Source organism: Marmota flaviventris, chromosome X (genome assembly GCF_047511675.1).
Source record: "Marmota flaviventris isolate mMarFla1 chromosome X, mMarFla1.hap1, whole genome shotgun sequence".
Taxonomy (NCBI): Eukaryota; Metazoa; Chordata; class Mammalia; order Rodentia; family Sciuridae; genus Marmota; species Marmota flaviventris.
The window spans coordinates 91,181,440-91,202,109 of NC_092518.1; the positions used below are offsets into that span (position 1 = coordinate 91,181,440).

Below are 20,670 nucleotides of genomic sequence, written 5' to 3' on the forward strand. Positions count from 1 at the left end.
GTTCAAAGCCAGTCACAGCAACATATCAAGGCCCTAAACAACATATCAAGACCCTTACTGTAAAATATAAAAAGTGCTGGGGATGTGGCTCAGTGGTTGAATGGAACTGGGTTTAATTCCTGGTACCAAAAAATAAAAAAGATAATTACAAATATCGATAACTTTGACAATACAGAAAAAATATTGCTTTTAATCTATTGGAATCAGTGAATCTAGTTCTTTCCTTGCTTTGATAAGAGTTATCATTTGGATATTCATTTTGCGTTTTAAGTGACTGATTTTCAAATTTCTCATCTAGTCCTGATTAATCTATACTTTTTTCATAGTGAATGCCTTGTTTTAACTAGCTTATAAGTCAGATGCATTTGTTTCGTTGTGTCTTCAACAGGTCAAGAAAGTACAAGTGCTAGTACATTAGGCAAGGGCAGAAAAACCATAAGCGATAGGTGGGAGAGCCAAATGTGGAGAGAGAAAAGTTTTGGCTTAATAGACCACCTACATTACAGCCATGTGTACCCTGAAAGTATTCCACGGAAATTTATTTTAGAACACAGAAAGTTTCTTACTCAGCAGTACAATTCTCAGCCTGCAAAATATGTACCACCAGAAGGAAGACCCCCAAAACTTGATGACTTTATGAGTGCTCGAAGCCTTGGACATTTCGAAGTAACCATCCTAGGTAAGTCACCCGTTCTTCTCTTCAGTTATTTTTAATGACATAGTTTAAATATCGATACTGTTTCTCTTTAAAAAAATTAAGCCCCCTCCACACATGCTCATGAAAATTAAGCTCACAAGGAGCTTCCCTTTGGCTAAAAATAAAGGAATAGAGCACTAATTCTGCAATAAATGAAGCTCTAATTTTGGGCTTTTCAGCATTGACAAATCCTTGGAAAGTATTTGAGAAGAGAAGAATTGAAATTAAAGGAACTTTTCTTCACCCCTAACTATCTGACTACTGTACTTCTAGGACTGGTTCTATTATTTCTTAGCCACTGCTTTGTTGTCTATATACTCTGCTTCAGTCTTTATGAACTGTTGAAGGGTAAAGTGTAAGTTAAAGAGAAGTAGTAATAATCAAGGTAAGCCTCTATGAAAATAGGTCTATTTAGGGGTTGGGGTTGTGGCTCAGCAGTAGAGCACTTGGCTAGCATGTGCGAGGCCCTGGGTTCAATTCTCAGCACCACATAAAAATAAATAAATAAAATAAAGGCATTGTATCCAACTACAACTAAAAAATAAATATTAAAAAATAGGTCTATTTAGCCTCTGGGGGGGAAACAAAATTCTCAAGTAACTCAGGTTGAACAGAAAGAAATTATTGAAAAAACTAATTTTGTCTCATAAGGGGAAATAAACTGATTTCCCATCTTATTCAAAACTAAGAGATACCTAGCTATAGAACTCAAAACATTTAAAATGAAAATTTTAAATTTAGATTTACTTGTTTTTTTCTAAATAAAAGAAAAATATATACAAAGATAATTCTAAAATAAAACCTTTGCCAAAATAATTCTCGGAGTCAAGGAAAGAATTTTGTGTTTCATAAGAAGATCTTAGCACTAGATCTTGCTGCCTTAAAAGGAAGCAATGAGGAAGAATCATGAGCACATTAATTTAATGCCTGGAAAAAATAAAGTTAATGGATTTTTACATCTGTAGTTCTGGAACGAACTGCCCTGATTTTTATCAAGACAATGTTCCCCTTTATTCTCCCCTATCCCTTCTTCCCTATCTCCTCAAACATAAAGATGTATATGCATGTGGATAAATATATGTATAATGTATGAAAAGGATGAATTTCCACTGACTTCTACAGATCTAAGGTTCAAATATTCTTCACTAGACTATATTACTTGATCTCTTCAGATGGTTTATCAATCTTAGTTTAATATCTGGGAAGCAAAAACTGTAACAAGATTTCCCATACATCAAGAAAAGTAACCATGGAAACAGTGAGTTCATCTCAAAACATAGAAATTGAATGATTTTCTTCCTCTTAACATGGTACCAATCCATTAAAACAGATTGACTAAGACAGCTCAGCTATCTTACATCTAATTGTAAACTTTTTGTAGCTTTGGCTATGAGTCAGCTGGAAGCAAGAATCAAATATAGAAGACAAGTTTATTCTGCTTACCAGCTCTAATTCATGTTAGAAGCATTATATATATATATATATATATATATATATATATATATATATATATATTCCTTGCCTGTTTCCAAGGATGGTTTGCAGAGTTAAAATAAAGTGAAAAATAATCCATTTATGCCTAAAACATTACAGAACATTTTAAAGTAAGCAGAAAAGGAAGGTGTTAGTAGGTCCTTGTAGATAACTAAATTACTACTGTTCAGCAGTAATTTTCCCTGAGCTTTCTTGCAGGAAGGGGGAAAGAGTTTTTTGTTTGTTTGTTTTGCTTCTGATTACGTATTCAATGTTAAAACTTAAACAAAGTTGGATAATTTCTAGTCTTAATATCTGGCTAGGTTGAAGCCAGATCATGATGAAAAATAGTATTCCTGAAGTCTCTAAACATCCTCTGTTGCAGAGAAAACATTCAAATAGAGGAATTCTTTTTTTTTCTTTCAAACAAAATTCAAGTCTGAATATACTGTATGAAATTATCATATAAATAGCACACAATAACAAATGAGTCGATTTCATCAACTATAGCTTTCTCTTTCAAGGTGTGGAAATGGGGCTGGGACGGTGGCTCATTGGTAGAACACTCACCTAGCATGTGCAAGACCCTGGGTTCGATCCTCAGCACCACATAAAAATAAATAAATAAGTAAAATAAAGGTATTGTGTCCAACTAAAACTAAAAAAAAAAAAGAGAAATAAATATTTTTTTAAAAATGTCCTAAATGATAGTTGATTCCTGCATAAAACTTATACAGTCATTACACATATCATAATAAGGCACTTCTATAATGGTGTTTATTTTCACTTTATTATTATGTAATCATGCACTCTGCTTTCTAATGGCATAACTTAATATAAAATATATGCAACTAAGATAAGTAGTACTGGATCTAATGATGCTCATATAATGTTAGTGAGGGAGGTACATTATCAAACTTATCCGAACTCCTTGGAATTCTTAGATATGCTAGAGAAGCAGCTTATTCAGTCTTCTTCTCTTCTTGAGGCAGACATTGTCACAGAGAGAAAGCCACTAGCAAAGATGCATCTGATCATCAGGCATGCAGGAGTAGAATAAAGGTTGAAAACCACTATTCTCTGGGCTGAGGATGTGGCTCAAGCAGTAGCGCACTCACCTGGCATGCGCGAGGCGCTGGGTTTGATCCTCAGCACCACATACAAATAAAATAAAGATGTTGCAACCACCGAAAACTAAAAAATAAATATTAAAAAATTCTCTCTCTCATCTCTCTCTCTCTCTCTCTCTCTCTCTCTTTCTCTCCCCCCCCACTCTCTCTTAAAAAAAAGAATAAAAAGAAAACCACTATTCTCTAACTAGTATTTGAAGTTTAGACATTCTCTTATACTGGTTAAAATGAGAGCTGATTATCAGATGTAAGAGTGGTAAATTTGTCAGTTTAGGAAAGTATTTCAAGTGTGGAAATAAAAAATGAACACAGGAAAAAGGACTAAATCTTTATGAATGGACTGTTTAAAGATAGAATCCTAAAACTAAAAGATGACTTTAAGTATATCCTGTTCAAGGGGGACAAACTTCTGTAAAGGACAAAGGACAAACAGGTTTGAGGCTTTGAAGGCTATACAATTTCTGTTGCAGTAACTTAGCTGTGCTGTTTTCATGAGAAAGCAGCTATCAATGATATATAAATGAATGTGTGCATGGCTGTGTTTAAATAAAAGTCTATGCACACTGCACTTTGAATTTCATATTTTTGTCCATCACAAAATATTGTTCCTTTGTTTTTTTAACTGTTAAGAATGTAAAAGCCAAACTTTACCTCATGGTGTGTACAAAACCAGGCACAGAGTAGACTTGACCCCCAGGTTCTAATTTTTTTTAATCAGAATACTACTTTATTTTTTTTATTGGTTGTTCAAAACATTACATAGCTCTTGACATATAATTTTCTGACCCCTTTTCCAGGGCTCTGTTCTTGGCTAAGACTGCCATCACCAATCTAGACTTACGGATCTGTATACTCGACATACTCCTAGCACAGAGATTGTCTAACATATATTGACACTATTTCCTACTGGTTTCTTAGTTCTCTTCATTATCTTGCTAATCTCTGGAGGACCCAGCAATTTTGATGTGCCAAATTCTTGAAACCAGAAATGTTATTTGGATCCCAAATTTGGTCCATTGCTCTGACTGGTAAAGGGTGAATTGTTATTGTAAACTTTGAAAGAACTGTTAATCTCTCCATAGTTTTAATGGCTCTCAACAAGCAGTTGGATACTTTGTCAATATCACAAATGTATCACAGAAGCACTGGTTCTTGTCTTAAAATTCTTGTTTTGCTATCTCAATCTCCTCAAATCAATAGACAGTAATCACTAAAACTTTAGCCCATTGCTTACCATTCATGATCACATACTTTAAGGAGAATATATCTAGATGAAGTGTCAAATTAAAACTTTAGTGCTTTTTGGGCTGGGATTGTGGCTCAGTGGTAAAGCACTCACCTAGTACATATGAGGCCCTCGGTTCAATCCTCAGCACCACATTAAATAAATAAATAAATAAAGATTTATTTTTTTTAGAGAGAGAGGGAGAGAGAATTTTAATATTTATTTTTTAGTTTTTGGCAGACACAACATCTTTGTTTGTATGTGGTGCTGAGGATCGAACCCAGGGCGCACACATGTCAGGTGAGCGCGCTACCGCTTGAGCCACATCCCCAGCCCCAATAAATAAAGATTTTTTAAAAAGACTTTAGTGCTTTTTCAGAGGTACAAAATTTAGAATCTGTTAGTCATTCGTTCCCAATTTTAAGAATTATTTCTTACCTTAAAGATATCTCTTAAAAGCTTGATTGGACTTACAAATGTTAACAGTATAACATTTGCTCCAATAACACTGATTTAGTTGCCAATGAAATATTATGAGTCAATCAAAACTTAAGAGTCCTCTCTTCAATTTGTATTTGGCATAGACAATTAGAAACATAATCCAGGGGTTGAGGATATAGTGGCTAGTAAGTACAAGGCCTTGGGCTCAATATCCAGCACAAAAAAAGAAAGAAAGAAAAAAGAAGGGAAGAAGAGGTTAAAAAAATAAAAAGAGAGAGGAGGGAGGGAAGGAAGGAGACAGAGAGGGAGAGAGGAAGGAAGGAAGACAATCCAGCCAACCTTTCATAAGTCTTTAAGGGCCATCCATTTGTCTTTTGGAAATCATGGTATATAAATACCAATAATAGAATTATTTGGTGAGGGAATAAATAGTGAGGGAACCAGTGCTACTCAACTAATTGTATAAATAGGGCTTTCAACAAATAAGGAGGTATATACTTCAGGGGTACATACAAATAATTGGTCCTGAACAAAACGGGCTAATACCAAAGAAGGCAGGAATTATGTTGCTCTGCTTGGCTAACTTACTTTAATAGGAGGAAAAAAATCAAGATTAAATAAAGTCTTAGTATTTCAGTATAACTATAGCATAACAAACTTTCTTGATGTCACAATTAGTACTGTTAAATTATTATAATATCATTATATATTTCATAGTATTATTATACATAATTATCACACATATATTACATCATCATTTAAATTTTAAAGACAAGAAAAAAAAACATGTGAGCAAATTTGCTCCAAAAATCTTGATAAAAATTTTAGAAAAATATTAACAACTCTCATATATCATAGCCATTATTATTGAGGTTTGTACAGGACATTCAGGCAGTGGGTATATAGATGAATTTGTATTTGAATGCTAATACAAAAATGTCTTAAAGTCTGATGTTGGAAAATTATAGATTAAATATACAAATATACATTTATTTATTCAAATTAACAAGTATATATTGAGTGCCCACTATGTGCCTAATACTGGTCTAAGTGCTAAAGTTAAATTAGTGAACATAACAAATAAAATCCCTGCCCTAAAAGAGCTTACTGTAGAGTGAGATGGTGATAGGTGACAGAACAAACAAGAATGCTGTGGTGGAGAAAGGTTCCATTTTAAATAGATTACTCAGCAAAGGTCTCAGTGAGAACATGGCATTTCACCAGAAACCTGAAGGAGGAGAAAGAGCAAGCCAAGTGGTTATCTGGGATAAGAATATCCTAGGCACATCACTAGAATTTGCACTCTCAAGTCTAGTTTCAATCAAATAATTTTAATTTTACTGATAATGTTAAAGCTAAACTCACAGTATTTTATAACTTAGAAAGCAGCTCAAAATACATTTACAAGTTGAAGCAATATGGAAATCCCTCAAAAAAAAAAAAACTAGAAATAGAACCACCATTTGACCCAGTTATCCCACTTCTTGGTATATCCAAAAAAAGTTAAAATCAGCATACTACAGTGACACAGCCACATCAATATTTATAGCAGCTCAATTCACATTATCTAAGATATGGAATCAACCTAGGTGCCCTACAACAGATGAACAGATAAAGAAAATGTGGTGTATATGCATAATGGAATATTAATAGGCCATAAAGAAGGGTGACTATGATATTGCAAGTAAATGGATGGATCTAGAGACTATCATGCTATGTGAAATAAGCTAATCCCCCCAAAAAAAAACAAAGGTTGAAATGGTCTCTTTGATATGTGGATGCTAACAGACAACAAGGGAGGGAAGAATAGAAGTTCATTGAATTAGAAAAAGCTGAATGAAGGGAAGAAATGAGGGACAAGAATAGGAAAGACAGTGGAATGAACCTGACATAAATTTCCTATCTGCATATATGAATACAACACAGTGAATCTCAACATTGTGTACATCCACAAGACTGGAATCCTAATTAGAATAAGATGTACTCCATGTTTGTATAAGTATGTCAAAATTATCTCTACTGTCAAGTGTAAAAAGAAAAAATAAAATACATTTATAAGTTGGAATGTATCATATGATCAATGATATATTTAATGCAGAGTATTCTTTTTATAATAACTTATTACATTAATGATATAGCTTAGAGTTAAATTTACTCTCAGAATCACAGAAATAAGATGTACCAACATGTACATTCACAGGAGCATTGCAGCACTACTAAGAGTTATAGGATAGCTACACTTCTTATAACACTGAATTGGAGTCCTCAGGAAATTCTAGATAACATTATTGTTTTACATTATGAATACCAAATTTTAGTGATCTTTAAAAAAATTTAAGCAGCCCTTAGTTATACCTTAAAGTTATGGGATCTAGTGTCATTTGCTCATAAATAGCAAAGAATTTGCACTTCTGGGTCAATTTGCAGCTTAACAAGAAGGAATTTGTTTAACCATCAGTGGCCCATACTCAGTACTTAAGAATCACTATAAGGGATGAACAGGAGAAATATTAAGGACATAGAATTTAGGTGACCAAATATCCAGGAAGAATAAAAGGGCTAATGAGGATTATGATAACTCCTGGATTTCTGGCTTGGGAAACTATATGAAGTTCATAGTTTTAAAGCTGTTCTCTTTTTGTTTACCCTTGATGTAGCCAGACTGGTCACCTTACTCTTATCTAAATCTTTGGCTTGTGTTACTCCATGGCATGCCTGAAATGCCCTCCTCTCTGTTGCTTAATTGCCACTCATCATTTAGTACCCAGATCAAATCCTTGTCTTCTTCCAAGAAGTGTTTTTGTTTTGTTTTGTTTTTATCCACCCTAGCAAGCATAAAGAGATGGCAGTCAAAGGACAGTATTCACTATGGCTAAGAACCCTTTCTACTGAAACCATTTATTAACCCTAATAGTTAGTATGTGAACTGTGTCTTATGTATTTGAGGACAAATGGGACCGAGTTACATCATCCCTGGTCTTTCTGAAGCCAGATATCCAGATGGCAGTAAGGGAACCAAAAATCATCTCTCTTAATTCTCATACCTGTCATGAATGACCAAGGAATCACTCTCTATGTCTTCACTTATGTGACAAGGCTATTCTCTGGATAATAAAACATTAATTTTATATCAGTAGGGAAAACATTTTTAATTGTTATTTCTAGAAGTGGTGATAGGTTGCACTGAAGTACCTACTTTTTCAACCTATAGCAATTCAGCACGTTAAAATCAAACCAGGGGCTAGGGTTGTGGCTCAGAGGTAAAGCACTCGCTTACCATGTATGAGGCATTGGGTTCGATGCTCAGCACCACATAAAAATAAAATAAAGATATTGTCATAAAAAAAGATCAAACCAAGATAGGAATAGAAAAGACAGTGGAATTAATTGGATATAACTTTCCTATGTTCATATATAAATTCACCATCATGTACATCATGTAATCAGTAAAACTCCACATCATGTACAACCACAAGAATGGGATCCTGATTAGAATAAGTTATAATGCATGTATGTATAATATGTCAAAATACTCTCTACTGTCATATGTATCTAAAAAGAACAAATACAAAATAAGATTTAAAAAAAGATCAATACAGCAAATTTGGCGTTATTAGCACCATAAACTAACCCATCAAACTTTTAATAATGTGTAATTTTCTCCAACAGGTCTGAACCATGAGATTGCAATTGATGTTGCATTCCTACCCATGTATTGTCCAGAAGATGTCCGAACATCTCAAATAGACACATTGTTGACCTGCATGAATTACAGCTGTGTATATCCTCCAGAAGTCACTGTCAGTGACCGATTTCCAGGCCCCCGAGCACTTGCAAGTAAGAAAATCTGTGTTCCTTTTACTCAGGAAAAAAATCATAAACAATTTTAACCTTTTCCCATTGACAGTATTTAATTATGTAAGCAACTCTAGACTTAAAACTTGATGTAGTTTGACTAAAGGTTTATTTGGTAAATGTTCCCTAATGAGGTTGTATCTTTTAAATAAATTGAGCAACTTGTTTCTATTCTGGGCAGGCATTAAGAAATGTTCTTATAATATAATTTGATATGTAATTATTTCATCAGATCTAAATGACATACATGTGAAACTGTGCAGTTCTAGTCTTTTTTATTTTTTTTATTTTTTATTAGTTCTCTTTAGTTATACATGACAGTAGAATCCATTCTGATAAAATTATATAAGCATAGATTTTATCTTATTCTAATTAGGACTCCATTCTTGTGGAGATACTCTCTTCTTTTAACTCAGGCCAGACAATTTGTCTTTTTACCTTATAATTGTCTGAAATCATAATATCTCCAAAGTATAATATAGTAAAATTTCTCTCTTATAAATGTTTAGTTATTCAAGTGCTAAACAATAAATTCCTTGAGGACGGCTAGGAGTGTATGAGGTCCCAATAGTGAAACTCTTCAACCAAAAATTTGTTTAGGCTACTAAATAATATATCAAACTTTATTTCTTTAAACTTGTGAAATTATCTGTCAAATGGTAATTACCCTGTTTATTGTCTGTTTTCATTTATATTTCCGAAGCATAGAGTGAAATTCTAGCAGTTTTTACTGAGCTTACATTTAAAAGTTAATACATTTAAAAGAGCATTTAAGAAAGGCTTTATTTTCCTGGGATTTTGTGGTAGGTCTTTCTAAGCTGACAAAGCTCTTGAGTGTATGTTGTTTTTGAATGAATCTTTTATGAACTGCACCCAATGAAGTAACTTTTGACAGTAATGGTTATGCAAACTGAACACAAGTATCTACTTTCATAAGAAATGAGGTTTTCTATTTTCCCACAGCCCATTTTAGAGATGATATATTGGTTGACTTGCAGTATTACTTTTTATATTACAGCTCCTTGGGCTCTTTGCAATTCCACATTTCTTAATTTATACCCTAACCTGTAGTTTAAATATTTCTGTACTAATTTTTGTTCCTTGCGATATTCACTTCTGTCACATATCTTCTGCTATATGTATATTCCATCAACAATACAAAATATCAGGTCAGAGTTCTCAGTTATATGCTTATTGTTAGTGCCAATATTATTACAGTAGTCACTAATATGGTCACATGAAAAGTCTATCAAAGTAGTTAATATTTGGATATGAAGGACAAGAACCACTAGGGAAGAAAATAAAATGGTAACCAAAAGCAAAGGAATTCATCTTGAGTGTAATGCCATGTTTTTCTTGCTTTGGCACTAATAATAATAGTGTCCATTTAACTCTGTGGTAATCATTGTGCCTGTACATTTTATACATTTAAATTAATTTTACTAATAACCCTGTGGAGTGCATATTAATATTTCCTATTTATAGAGAACTAGACTGAGAATCAGAGATATTCACCAACATGAGTAACAGTCACAATTTGAACCAAAATCTGTCTGATCCAAACTTTTCCATTCCTTTCATGATTCTAACTAAAAGATAAAAATAGAGTGGTGTGATATAGTGAGACATGGATTCATCCTTTAAACAGTTTTAATAAACTAACTTTTTTTATTACAAAAGCTATATACATGTTAATAATTAAAAATTGAAACAGGAACAAAGGAACAAAAATTAGTACAGAAATATTTAAACCTCAGGTTAGGGTATAAATTAAGAAATCTGGAATTTGCAAAGAGCCCAAATATCAGAAAGGTGTTGAATAAAAGTGCAAGTTCCCCTCCTTCCCTTCCCAGATCCAGCCCCTTCCACCAACCCACTCACCTATTCTCTGGAGATAAACAGAATTTTTTATTCCTTGAAGAAATTATTTTTTTTGTAAAAAAAAAAGAAATTATTTTTGTGTAAAGCAGTTTATATTCTTACTCATCCTCTGTCTCTCAAAGTACACGCAAATGGAATTATATAACTGTGTTATTCTGTAACCATCTTTTTCATTTTGACAGTTTAACAGTTTACCTTGGACATTTTTCATGTTAGTATATACAGAGATACCTCATTCTTTTTAATAACTACAAAGTATTTCACTGTGTGGATATACCAAAATTTACTTCCCCAGTTGCCAACTAATGGAGAGTTAGATTGTTTCATGGTTTTTTTAAGGAAAAAAAAAAAACATTGTTATAACTTTATTTTATTTATTTTTTATGTGGTGCTGAGGATTGAATCTAGTGCCTCACATGTGGTAGGCAAGTGCTCTGCCACTGAGCTACAGCTCCAGCCCCAAGTATTTTATTTTTCTGAGGGGGGGGGGGCAATTATCAAATAGTACTGCAATGGGTTTCCATATATATTTGTATGTGTGTATATGTGCGTGTGTGTGTGTAATCTTGATATACTACTATATCTGTAAGAAGAATTCGTAGAAGTCACTAACTCAAAAGATGTGTTCATTTAAAATTTTGGTAGATGTTTTAAATGCTTCTCTATAAGAGAACTAATGTCTACTAATTTACACTAGAGCCAAAGTCAAGAGTTCCACTTTATTCACACCCTTGTAAAGACTAGGTATTATTATTCTTATTAATCTTTGGCAGACTGCTGGAAAAACTAATGTGTTACTATTTTGATTTGAATTTCTTCATTATTTCTGAACTGGAAAATCTTCATATGATTTTTAGTCACTTAAATTTTATTGCCAAGAACTTTCTAGAAATTTCAGTGCTAGTCTTATTTTTTCCATTTAGATATAAGAATGTTCTTTTTCTTATTAATTTTTCTTTTTATATTAAAAATTAACCCTTTTTTATGTGCTAAAAATTTATTTACCTAGTTTGACATTTATTCAATAGCAGTTTTCTTTGGTATTTTAAGTAATTTTGTTTCTGTGTACTCAAGTACATCATCTTTTATTTTGTGGCTGCTCCTTTTCATACTCAAAAAGGCATCACCCAGCTCAAGACACTTTTTAAAAATTCACTATACTTTTCCTTAATACTTTTAGAACTTTGTTATTTTTGCTTATATATTTTTAATTGTGATCAAATGGACAACACAAAATTTGCCATTTTAGCCATTTTTAAATGTCTTTTCAATTATATTAAGTACATTGACAATGTGGTGCAACCATCATCAGTATCCATTTCCAGAATTTTCTATCATCCCAAACAGAAATACTGTACCCATTAAATAGTAACATCCCAATCCCCCCTCCTCAGCCCCTGGTAACTACGATTCCACTTTCTCTATGAATTTGTCTATTTTAGTCATTTCATGCAAATTGAATCATGGAATATTGTTTTGTGTCTCACTTATTTTATTTAGTATAGCATTATCAATATTCATTCATATTGTAATATATATCAGAATGTCATTCCTTTATATGGCTAAATAATATTTCTTTGTATTATATTTTACATTTCCTTTATACATTTTTCTGTTAATGTAAATTTGGTCTATTTCTGTATTTTGGATATTGTGAACAATTCTTCTATGAACATTGGTCTATAAGTATCTGAGTCTCTGCTTTCAACTTTTTTTGCTATAAACCCAGGAGTGGAACTGATAGATCATATGGTATTCCTACATTTAACTTTTTGAGGAATAGCCAAACTGTTTTTCACAGCATCTTCACTATTTCACAATCCCACCAGCAATCCATGATGATTCCAGATTCTTGGCATCCTCACTCAAGCCCTTGTTACTTTCAAGCTGTTATATTTCATTTTGATAGCAGCCACCAACATGGGTGTGAGTTGGTATCTCACTGTGGTTATGATTTGCATTTACCTAATTACTATAGATGTTGAGTATCTTTTCATGTGTTTATGGGCCATGTGTATAATTTATTTGGAGAAATTTCTATTCAATTCCTTTGCCCATTTTTACAATTTTTTAGCAGAGGCATTATTATATATGTGACTTCATTTTGGCAACTTAAAAATTTAATTCATTTGGAATTTTGTGTAGATGGTGACATAAGGATCCAGTTTTATATTTTATTTTTCAAATGGACAGTCATTTATCCCAAGTCACTTTTTGAATATGGCTTGCTGATATGAATTCCTTCTTGGTGTCATATTTAATTATGAAGTACAAGAATATGAATGACTTCCACCCCCTTGGAAGCGTTGAGTTGACACATCTATTGATAAACATTTCAGAAGTATAGCACAGGCAGAAGGGTTTTTTTTTTTTCATACATTCATGAAAATGGTTTTATTCTCTAGCTAATCAGGGTTTTCCATCCTGTTTTTAGCAAAGGAATACCACACTTTATTACAAGATAGGTTGGACTGTGTTGCAGTTAGTTACAAAGCAACTCTAAAGTCTCAGTGACATAACACAATAAAAGTTTCTTTCTTGCTTCATTGTGATACAGTGAGTCACCAGCTCTCTTCCCAGTACTTATCTCCAATCCAACAGGGAAGCATGTATCACACTGAAGCAAGAAACTTTTTTATTGTGTTAACTTCCCTCTTGTTGCTGCCCTAGCAAGAACAGATGACTTCTAAGGTTGTCAAGGCAAAGAAAGAAAGAGATGGATAAACTCACTTATTTTTTGACCTATGTAAGTGACACATCACTCCCACTCATTTTCTAATTTTCTAGAACCCAATTACATGATATCAACCTAGTTTCAAGGGATGCCAGGACACTTTGTCTTACCCTGTAACCAGTAATAGCAAACAAAGTGAGAATACATAGAGCTTTCTTTGTCTCACTTTATATATGTCTGATGTTACTAAAATGTGTAATTCTTGTTATACTATCAATTTCAAGTAAAATGTACAAAAGTTTATTTTATAGATAAAATTAGTAGTCATTTGATTAAAACATTTATGTCATATAAATGATATCTTTATTTCACAATAGTTTTGCTTAAGAGAAATTATTGCTGCAATTATTTGAGTGCTTTCTATGTGGTTAGCCACCACTCTAAAGTGCTTTGTGGTATTTAACCCTAAAAACACTGCTCTAAAGAAGCAAATTGAGACATAGAGAAGTTGTCTTTTGCTTGAAGTATTACATAATTGGCAAAGTGGGTGGTATGTGAATCATTGTTTATAAAAGTCAATATATGATAGCAATTAGAATTAGTAAGGTTTGGGTTATTGATGTTAAAATCAAAGCTGAAGGTCTTGAAATCTTTCCAGTTACCTGGATGAAAGTCCATCCCACTCAAAAAAGAACAAAAGTATATAGTACTAGCATTTGTTATAACATTCATGTGTTTTATTTAGCTTATACAATTTTAAATCATTCATTAGATATTTTATGTCTAAGATGGGTTTACTGTGAAGTTAATGAATCCTGAGCATACATAGATCCCTCTCAAATCCCTCTTTCTTTCTTAATCATTGCCTCTGTTGGTTCTCTGATCGTATTTTGTTTCATAAAAGGGTCCTCCCTTTAGAGGTTTTCAGAGTGCACTAGATGCACTCCCAAATTTTAGTGCAAATTTATAGAGATATAGCTCTACCATAAAAGGCTGAAAGCTTATACCTTGAAGCTTTACTGTCTGGATTAGAATCATGTGAGTTTATTACTTAACCTCTCAAGTTTTTTGTTTTCTCATATTTAAAAAAGTCTGTCATTTGTAGCCACTGAACTCTGTATAATATATTTGCTTAGTAGTAGTGGACTAATGTTTTGACAGAGTTTCCTTAAACAACAAGGGCCAAGAAAATAAAGAAAAATATATTCTAGTTTTTGCAGATTGACCCTGTGCCACAGCACTTCTTCGACACTTAGCCAAGGCTATTTAGAACTCTGCCTTAGCCTTCACTTCCTGCTTGCTCAGAGCCTGAAGGTCAGCTAGAGGTAAATGATCAGTCTTCTCAGGCCTTTTCTGAGCATGCATCAAGACCTGAATATGTGTAAAGTCTTCTTGATTCCCCAGTGTTCAAAGGCACTTTTAAAAAATCTATTCTCCCATTTATCTCTTTTCTCAACCTCTATCCTGCCCAGAATTTCACTGTTCAATACTTTTTCTTTGCATGCTTTCAACAAAAGCAGTTGTGGGGAAAGCCACCCCAAGTGAGAGAATGATCCACTCTGGGTAAAATGAAAGCAAGTCCTTGCACCTGGACTTTGAGGGAACTGTCAGATGGGTCAAAACACACAGCTGCATAATTGAGAATAAGTTCTACATTGCTCTCTTTGGTACTAACAACCTCCACCAAGGAGTGTGAGTTGTCATCTTCATGGTCACTAATCATCTGGAGTATGAAATATGATAGCCAGGCTATGTAAAACATCATAGCACACTCTTACCATAGTGTAGCACTTTCTTTCTTTCTTAATCATTGCCTCTGATGGTTCTAAATTTTTGTCTAGATTAAGAGTTTGCCAAATGTTGATTCTGAGAATTTTTCCCAGCTTATAAGATGCTTAATGGAGAGACAGGGCCCTGGAATTCCCTATTCTATTTTCAGTGATATCATTCACCTGATCAATTTTTGGTAAAGCTTGAGAGTATCTAAAGATGCCCTAGTTGATACAAGCCACTTCAAAGGAAATACACTTAAAAGAACCCTCAATTATATATTCATACACATATATGCATATGCATATGTCATTAGAGTATATGTTAGATATATGTTGTTTTGCTTTATGGCTCATAAATTTTACAAAAACATTGATAATTTAATTGCAAAATAGGAAAACTTAAATTTGCATTTCTTTGAAGTTTAATATAAGCTGTTTATTTGGAACATTATAAATGACCTTGAAAATATGTATTTTTATGTTGCTTCACCTAAAAAAGAAAGAAAAGAAAATTAAATATGACTTTGGAAAGCCATATCTTGAAATTATTGGTAGTATCTCTTTGATGTGCTCACTTTTATCTGTGGAAGTTAGATTACTATAACAAAAATTTGGTAAATGCATATGATGTATTGGATGGAGATGGGGGACAGCGTTAATATTGTAAGACAAATCATCAGGTAATGTGATTCTAAATGCAAGTAAATATTTAACTATTTTACAATACTTACCATCTGTTTTGTTTTGTTTTTTTTGTTTTTTTTTTTTTTACTTTTAGGTGATATTATAAGAGCAGCAACTGAACTGGATAGAGTACATATCATTGGTATCTTGGATATCTGTAATTTGGGTAACAACAAAGTGGAAGTCTATTTGCAGAAAATTTATAGTCCAGAGAATACCTCTTAAAATTGCCAAATGAAATTATTACAGGTTATAAAGAGGACACTGCTTAAAGATATTCTATTATTTTGTTGATATTTTTAGCAACTCTTTTCAGCAAGAATATTACTTGAGCTCTGAAGTTAAGTGGCTTATGTTTGTCCTGTATTTGGAGCTAATGCACTAATACTAGATTCATTATTGAAAAAGGTTATTAAAACAATTCTTATGTATCAAAAAATTACCTTACTTCTATATGACTATTATCTTGACTTGTCATAATTTATGTTCAGTGTTCCATTTGTGAAGTGTACTTTTATTCTAAAGGTTCAGTATAAGGCGTCCAGACTTACAAGAGTAACTTTTCCTAGAGATTTAGCATCCTTCCAATTTTATTCACATGTAATGACAGATTTTGAATTGCCAATTTGAAGATTAAATTCTCATTCTCTTAAAGTGGTCAACTTGCATTCTCACAACCAAAGTAATTTCAATCATTTGCAAAAGCACATGTGGATTGTTAGTCTTGTTGCCCCAGGTCTCCAAAGTTTGGTCAGCTGTAAAATGAATGAGCCAAATTAAATTGTTTTCAAGTTTTTCCATACTATACTGTGATTTTTATATGCTTTGGATTTCTAAATATTTTGGCCAGTGTATGATGTTAAATCCAGAGGCTGCAGTATGTCTATAATCTTGCTGTATTCATTTTTGTAGTTCCAAATATGTAATGTGAGTTTAGATAGTGAAATTTCATTTCATATTAACATCTTAAGTGCTCATATTAAAAGTAGAAAACAGTAACTAAGGAATCGTTTTGATTCTGGTTGTCTTATACTTCATGTTAAATGTAATTGGCCACTCTGCATTTGCAAGGCCCTGTAGTTGACATCTATATGGTTTGTTAGATGAGCTAAAACAACCATCAAATGAGATTAAAGATTATTCTATATCAAAATGATTCTGAATGTAGTTAAGCTATTAACTTGTAGGATTTTCTTGTAGCCCTATAGTTGTTACATCATATGCTATACATTTTAAATTGTTGGGCAGCCTAAGAACTTAAAGATATACTGCAGTTTGTTTATAAATGTGTTCACTCTTCTATTCTTCATAACTGTGTTTAAATGTTAAGTAAAATAGTGAATCCTTCTTGTGTTACAATTTTGAGTGTATTATTAAAGAAGCTAAAATGCAATGACTTTTTTGATCTCTTGTTTCATTTTTAATGAATTTGATGTGTTTTCTTCGTATTTTGGGGGTTATATGTACTTGCTAAATGAGCCAAGATGATTTTTCCATATGGGTTGTTTATAAAATGGAAACTAGGTTTTCAGTTTAAGCTATTATAACTTTTAAAAGGCAATTCCATTTTAGTGCTACATAAATGTGAAAGAAGGAAAACCTTAAATATTCATTGAAGGAAAACCACAGGCAAAGATTTCAATACTATACATGGGTATAATTTCTCTTTTTATATTGCATGGGAAATAAAATCTATTTTAAAATTTGAGGAGATTCAAATAAAACTTCACCTGGAAATTTAGTTTATGTTCTAGCAATATTTCTATCCAAATTTGAAGTTCAAAATCTCTGTCCCTATATCAGGTTGTTGCAAAATTGGATAGCTACTATAGCAGTTTCCTAGAAAAATAGCATAATATAATCAGAAAAAAAATATCTTAAAGAGATGTGTTATTAATTGAAAAGCAACACAAATATACTTGTTTAATTCCATCTTCACATTAACAAGTTGATTAGTAAATTATGAAATACTACATAATCTACCAGAGGACCACAGTAGATCACCAAAGTTTCTAATTTGAGGTAGCAAATAAGATACACATACACATTTAAATCCTTGAGTAAGCTGATAAAACTCAAAGGAAAAATTTGAGTTCATGTTCTCTCAGATGAACATTTTTATTTCTTTGCTGAAACTATACTATTCTCATTCATATTAAAAAGAGGATTTCAGATTTGAAATTCTTATTTTATAATATTAACAAAATTATTCTATGCAGAATATAAACTATAACCAAATCTTATTTTTCTAAAGTCATTTATATGATTTATAATTTAGCTTGTTGGTATTTCACCAGTTATCTTTTCAAATACATTTACTTTTTTTCTTTGTTAAGCATTGCTGCCCAAGAATTTGCATGCAAATTGGTAAGGGCTGAATTGTGTATAATTAGTTCTGTTTATTTCAATAATCAACTATTTTTGATAACATATGGTTAGGGGTAATTGTTGAAAATACATAAAAATTAGATTTGAGGCTTATGTGAAGTTTTTACTTATGTAAGATAATATTTGAGTTTGTGTTAAGTCTCCAAAAAAGAATCATTATATATAAGCGGATATAAACTTTTCTTTTAATCCAACCATGCACCTCATTCTTGCATCTTGTATTGTTATATCAATACCTTTTCTCACCCAAGTTTTTTTTTCATTATACTTATGTGTGAGTAGAAACATACAGATTTAAAGCTAGCCACAGCTCTGTCCCTAAATCCCTGTAGGATCTTAAGAAAAGCCATTTAAATTGGTTGGCCTCAGTTTAATTATTTGTAAATTTGCAAATAGTCTCATCCAGTTCTATGATTCTTTTGGTCTATTATTATAGTTATTAGAGAGCTGAAAATGCCTTTTAATTATTTTCATGGAACAAGGTTTTCTATTAAGAACATTTTAAAGTTCTCTTAAAACTTCACTGCAACCAAAAACCAAACATTGAAATTGTTTAATCCTAGTTTTTTAATTGCTACTGTTTTTTCCTAATTTAATGTGTTATTTTTACATATCTGTGTATATGTATATATATGTGTGTGTGTGTATATATATATATATATATAGCAGAAATCTAAAATATTTCAGCATTTAAAAGTGATGTGTACATTTGCAGTGAAAAATCAAACATTTTTTAAAGAACTTATTTCTGATGTTATTTGAAGGTTACTGTTTTTGACTCCTATTACCTTCTGTTCTAGAAGGTGCCTCTAATGAGGTGTTAATATCTATATTGTAGATGGAGATAAGGTTTATACTCTGAAATCTTTTTTTCTTTAAACTGTAATTTGAGCACAAAATAAAATGTTTGAATAACAATAAAATATCAATATTTTAGGTCATTGTGAGATAAACTCAACCCTGAAACTCATAAAAGAATGAGCCAATGTTATGAACATATTTTAAATATGTTTTTTAGTTATACATTGGCACAATATCTTTATTTTGTTTATTTATTTTTATGTAATGCTGAGGATCAAACCCATTGCCTCACATATTCCAGGCAAGTGCTCTGCCACTGAGCCACAACCCCAGCCCTGAACATTTTTTTTTTGTTTATTTGTTGACCATTTGTATTTCTTTTGAGAAGTGTCTGTTTAGTTCTTTTGCCCATTTATTGACTTCTTTATATATTTATTTATTTATTTGGTATTAAGTTTTTAGAGTTCTTTGTATATTCTGAATATTACTGCCTTATTTAAAACTACATTGAGATTTCATCTCACTCCAGTCAGAATGGCAATTATCAAGAATACAGGTAACAATAAATAAATGGAGTGAGGATGTGGGGGATAATATACACTAATACATTGTTGGTGGGGCTGAAAATTAGCATAATCAATCTGTAAGTCAGTATATTCCTCAATAAAATTAACATCAAACCACCCTATGACCCAGCTACTCAACTCCTCAGTATTTCCAAAAGATTTATAATCAGCATGCTACAATGATGCAGCCACATCAACATTTGTAACAGCACAATTCACAATAGCCAAGCTATGGAACAAACCTAGGTGCCCTTCAACAGATTACTGTATAAAGAAAATGTGAGCCAGGTGTGATGGTGCACACCTATAATCCCAGTGGTTCAGGAGTCTCAGGCAGGAGGATCACGAATTCAAAGCCAGTCTCAATAACTTAGGGAGGACCTAAGCAACTTAGTAAGACCCACAAGTATCACTTGTGGAAATTTCTGGTTTTCAAGATACTTCATAAATGTTCAGAGTACCATCTAAAGTGCAAATAAACACCAAACCTTTATAGGCTGGAAGTTAAATCACACTGAATAAAATAGACAGCAACTAATCTGTCAAAACCAGATTATATCCAGTTACTATACAATTTGAATGATCTAAAGTTCTTTTTTTATTTGTCCTAATTAGTTATACATGATAGTAGAATGTATTTTGACATATTATACACATATGGAGTATAACTTCTCATTCTTCTGGTTGTACATGATGTAGAATTACATTGGTCATGTAATCATATATGCATGTAGGGTAGTAATATTCATTGTGCTGTCTTTCCTATTCTCATTCCCCCTACCTTACCTTCATTTCCCTTTGTCTAATCCAAAGTACTTCTATTTTCCCACAGCCCCCAATTTATTGTGAATTAGCACCCACGTATCAGAGAAAACATTCAGCCTTTGGTTTTGGGGGATTCACTTATTTGACTTAGCATGACATTCTCCAGTTCCATCCATTTACCTGCAAATGCCATAATTTCATTATTCTTTATGGCTGAGCCATATTCCATTGTGTGTATATACCACATTTTCTTTATCCATTCATCTGTTGAAAGCTAGCTAGATTGGTTCCATAGTTTAGCTATTGTGAATTGAACTG

The 20,670-nt window shown here is 32.4% G+C and overlaps 1 protein-coding gene across 2 annotated transcripts in view; it reads left to right on the top strand.

Annotated features, from left to right (window-relative positions):
* Nucleotides 1-16,199, top strand: part of Radx (RPA1 related single stranded DNA binding protein, X-linked) — a 64,928-nt gene extending 48,729 nt beyond the window's left edge. For both annotated transcript variants that reach the window (XM_027932755.2, XM_027932771.2), the window contains 3 exons: nt 389-679; nt 8,636-8,803; nt 15,927-16,199. In XM_027932755.2, the coding sequence (XP_027788556.1) occupies nt 389-679; nt 8,636-8,803; nt 15,927-16,057 (590 nt within the window). In that variant the 3' untranslated portion in view covers nt 16,058-16,199. The remainder of the gene's footprint in view (nt 1-388; nt 680-8,635; nt 8,804-15,926) is intronic.
* Nucleotides 16,200-20,670: the final 4,471 nt, after the last annotated feature.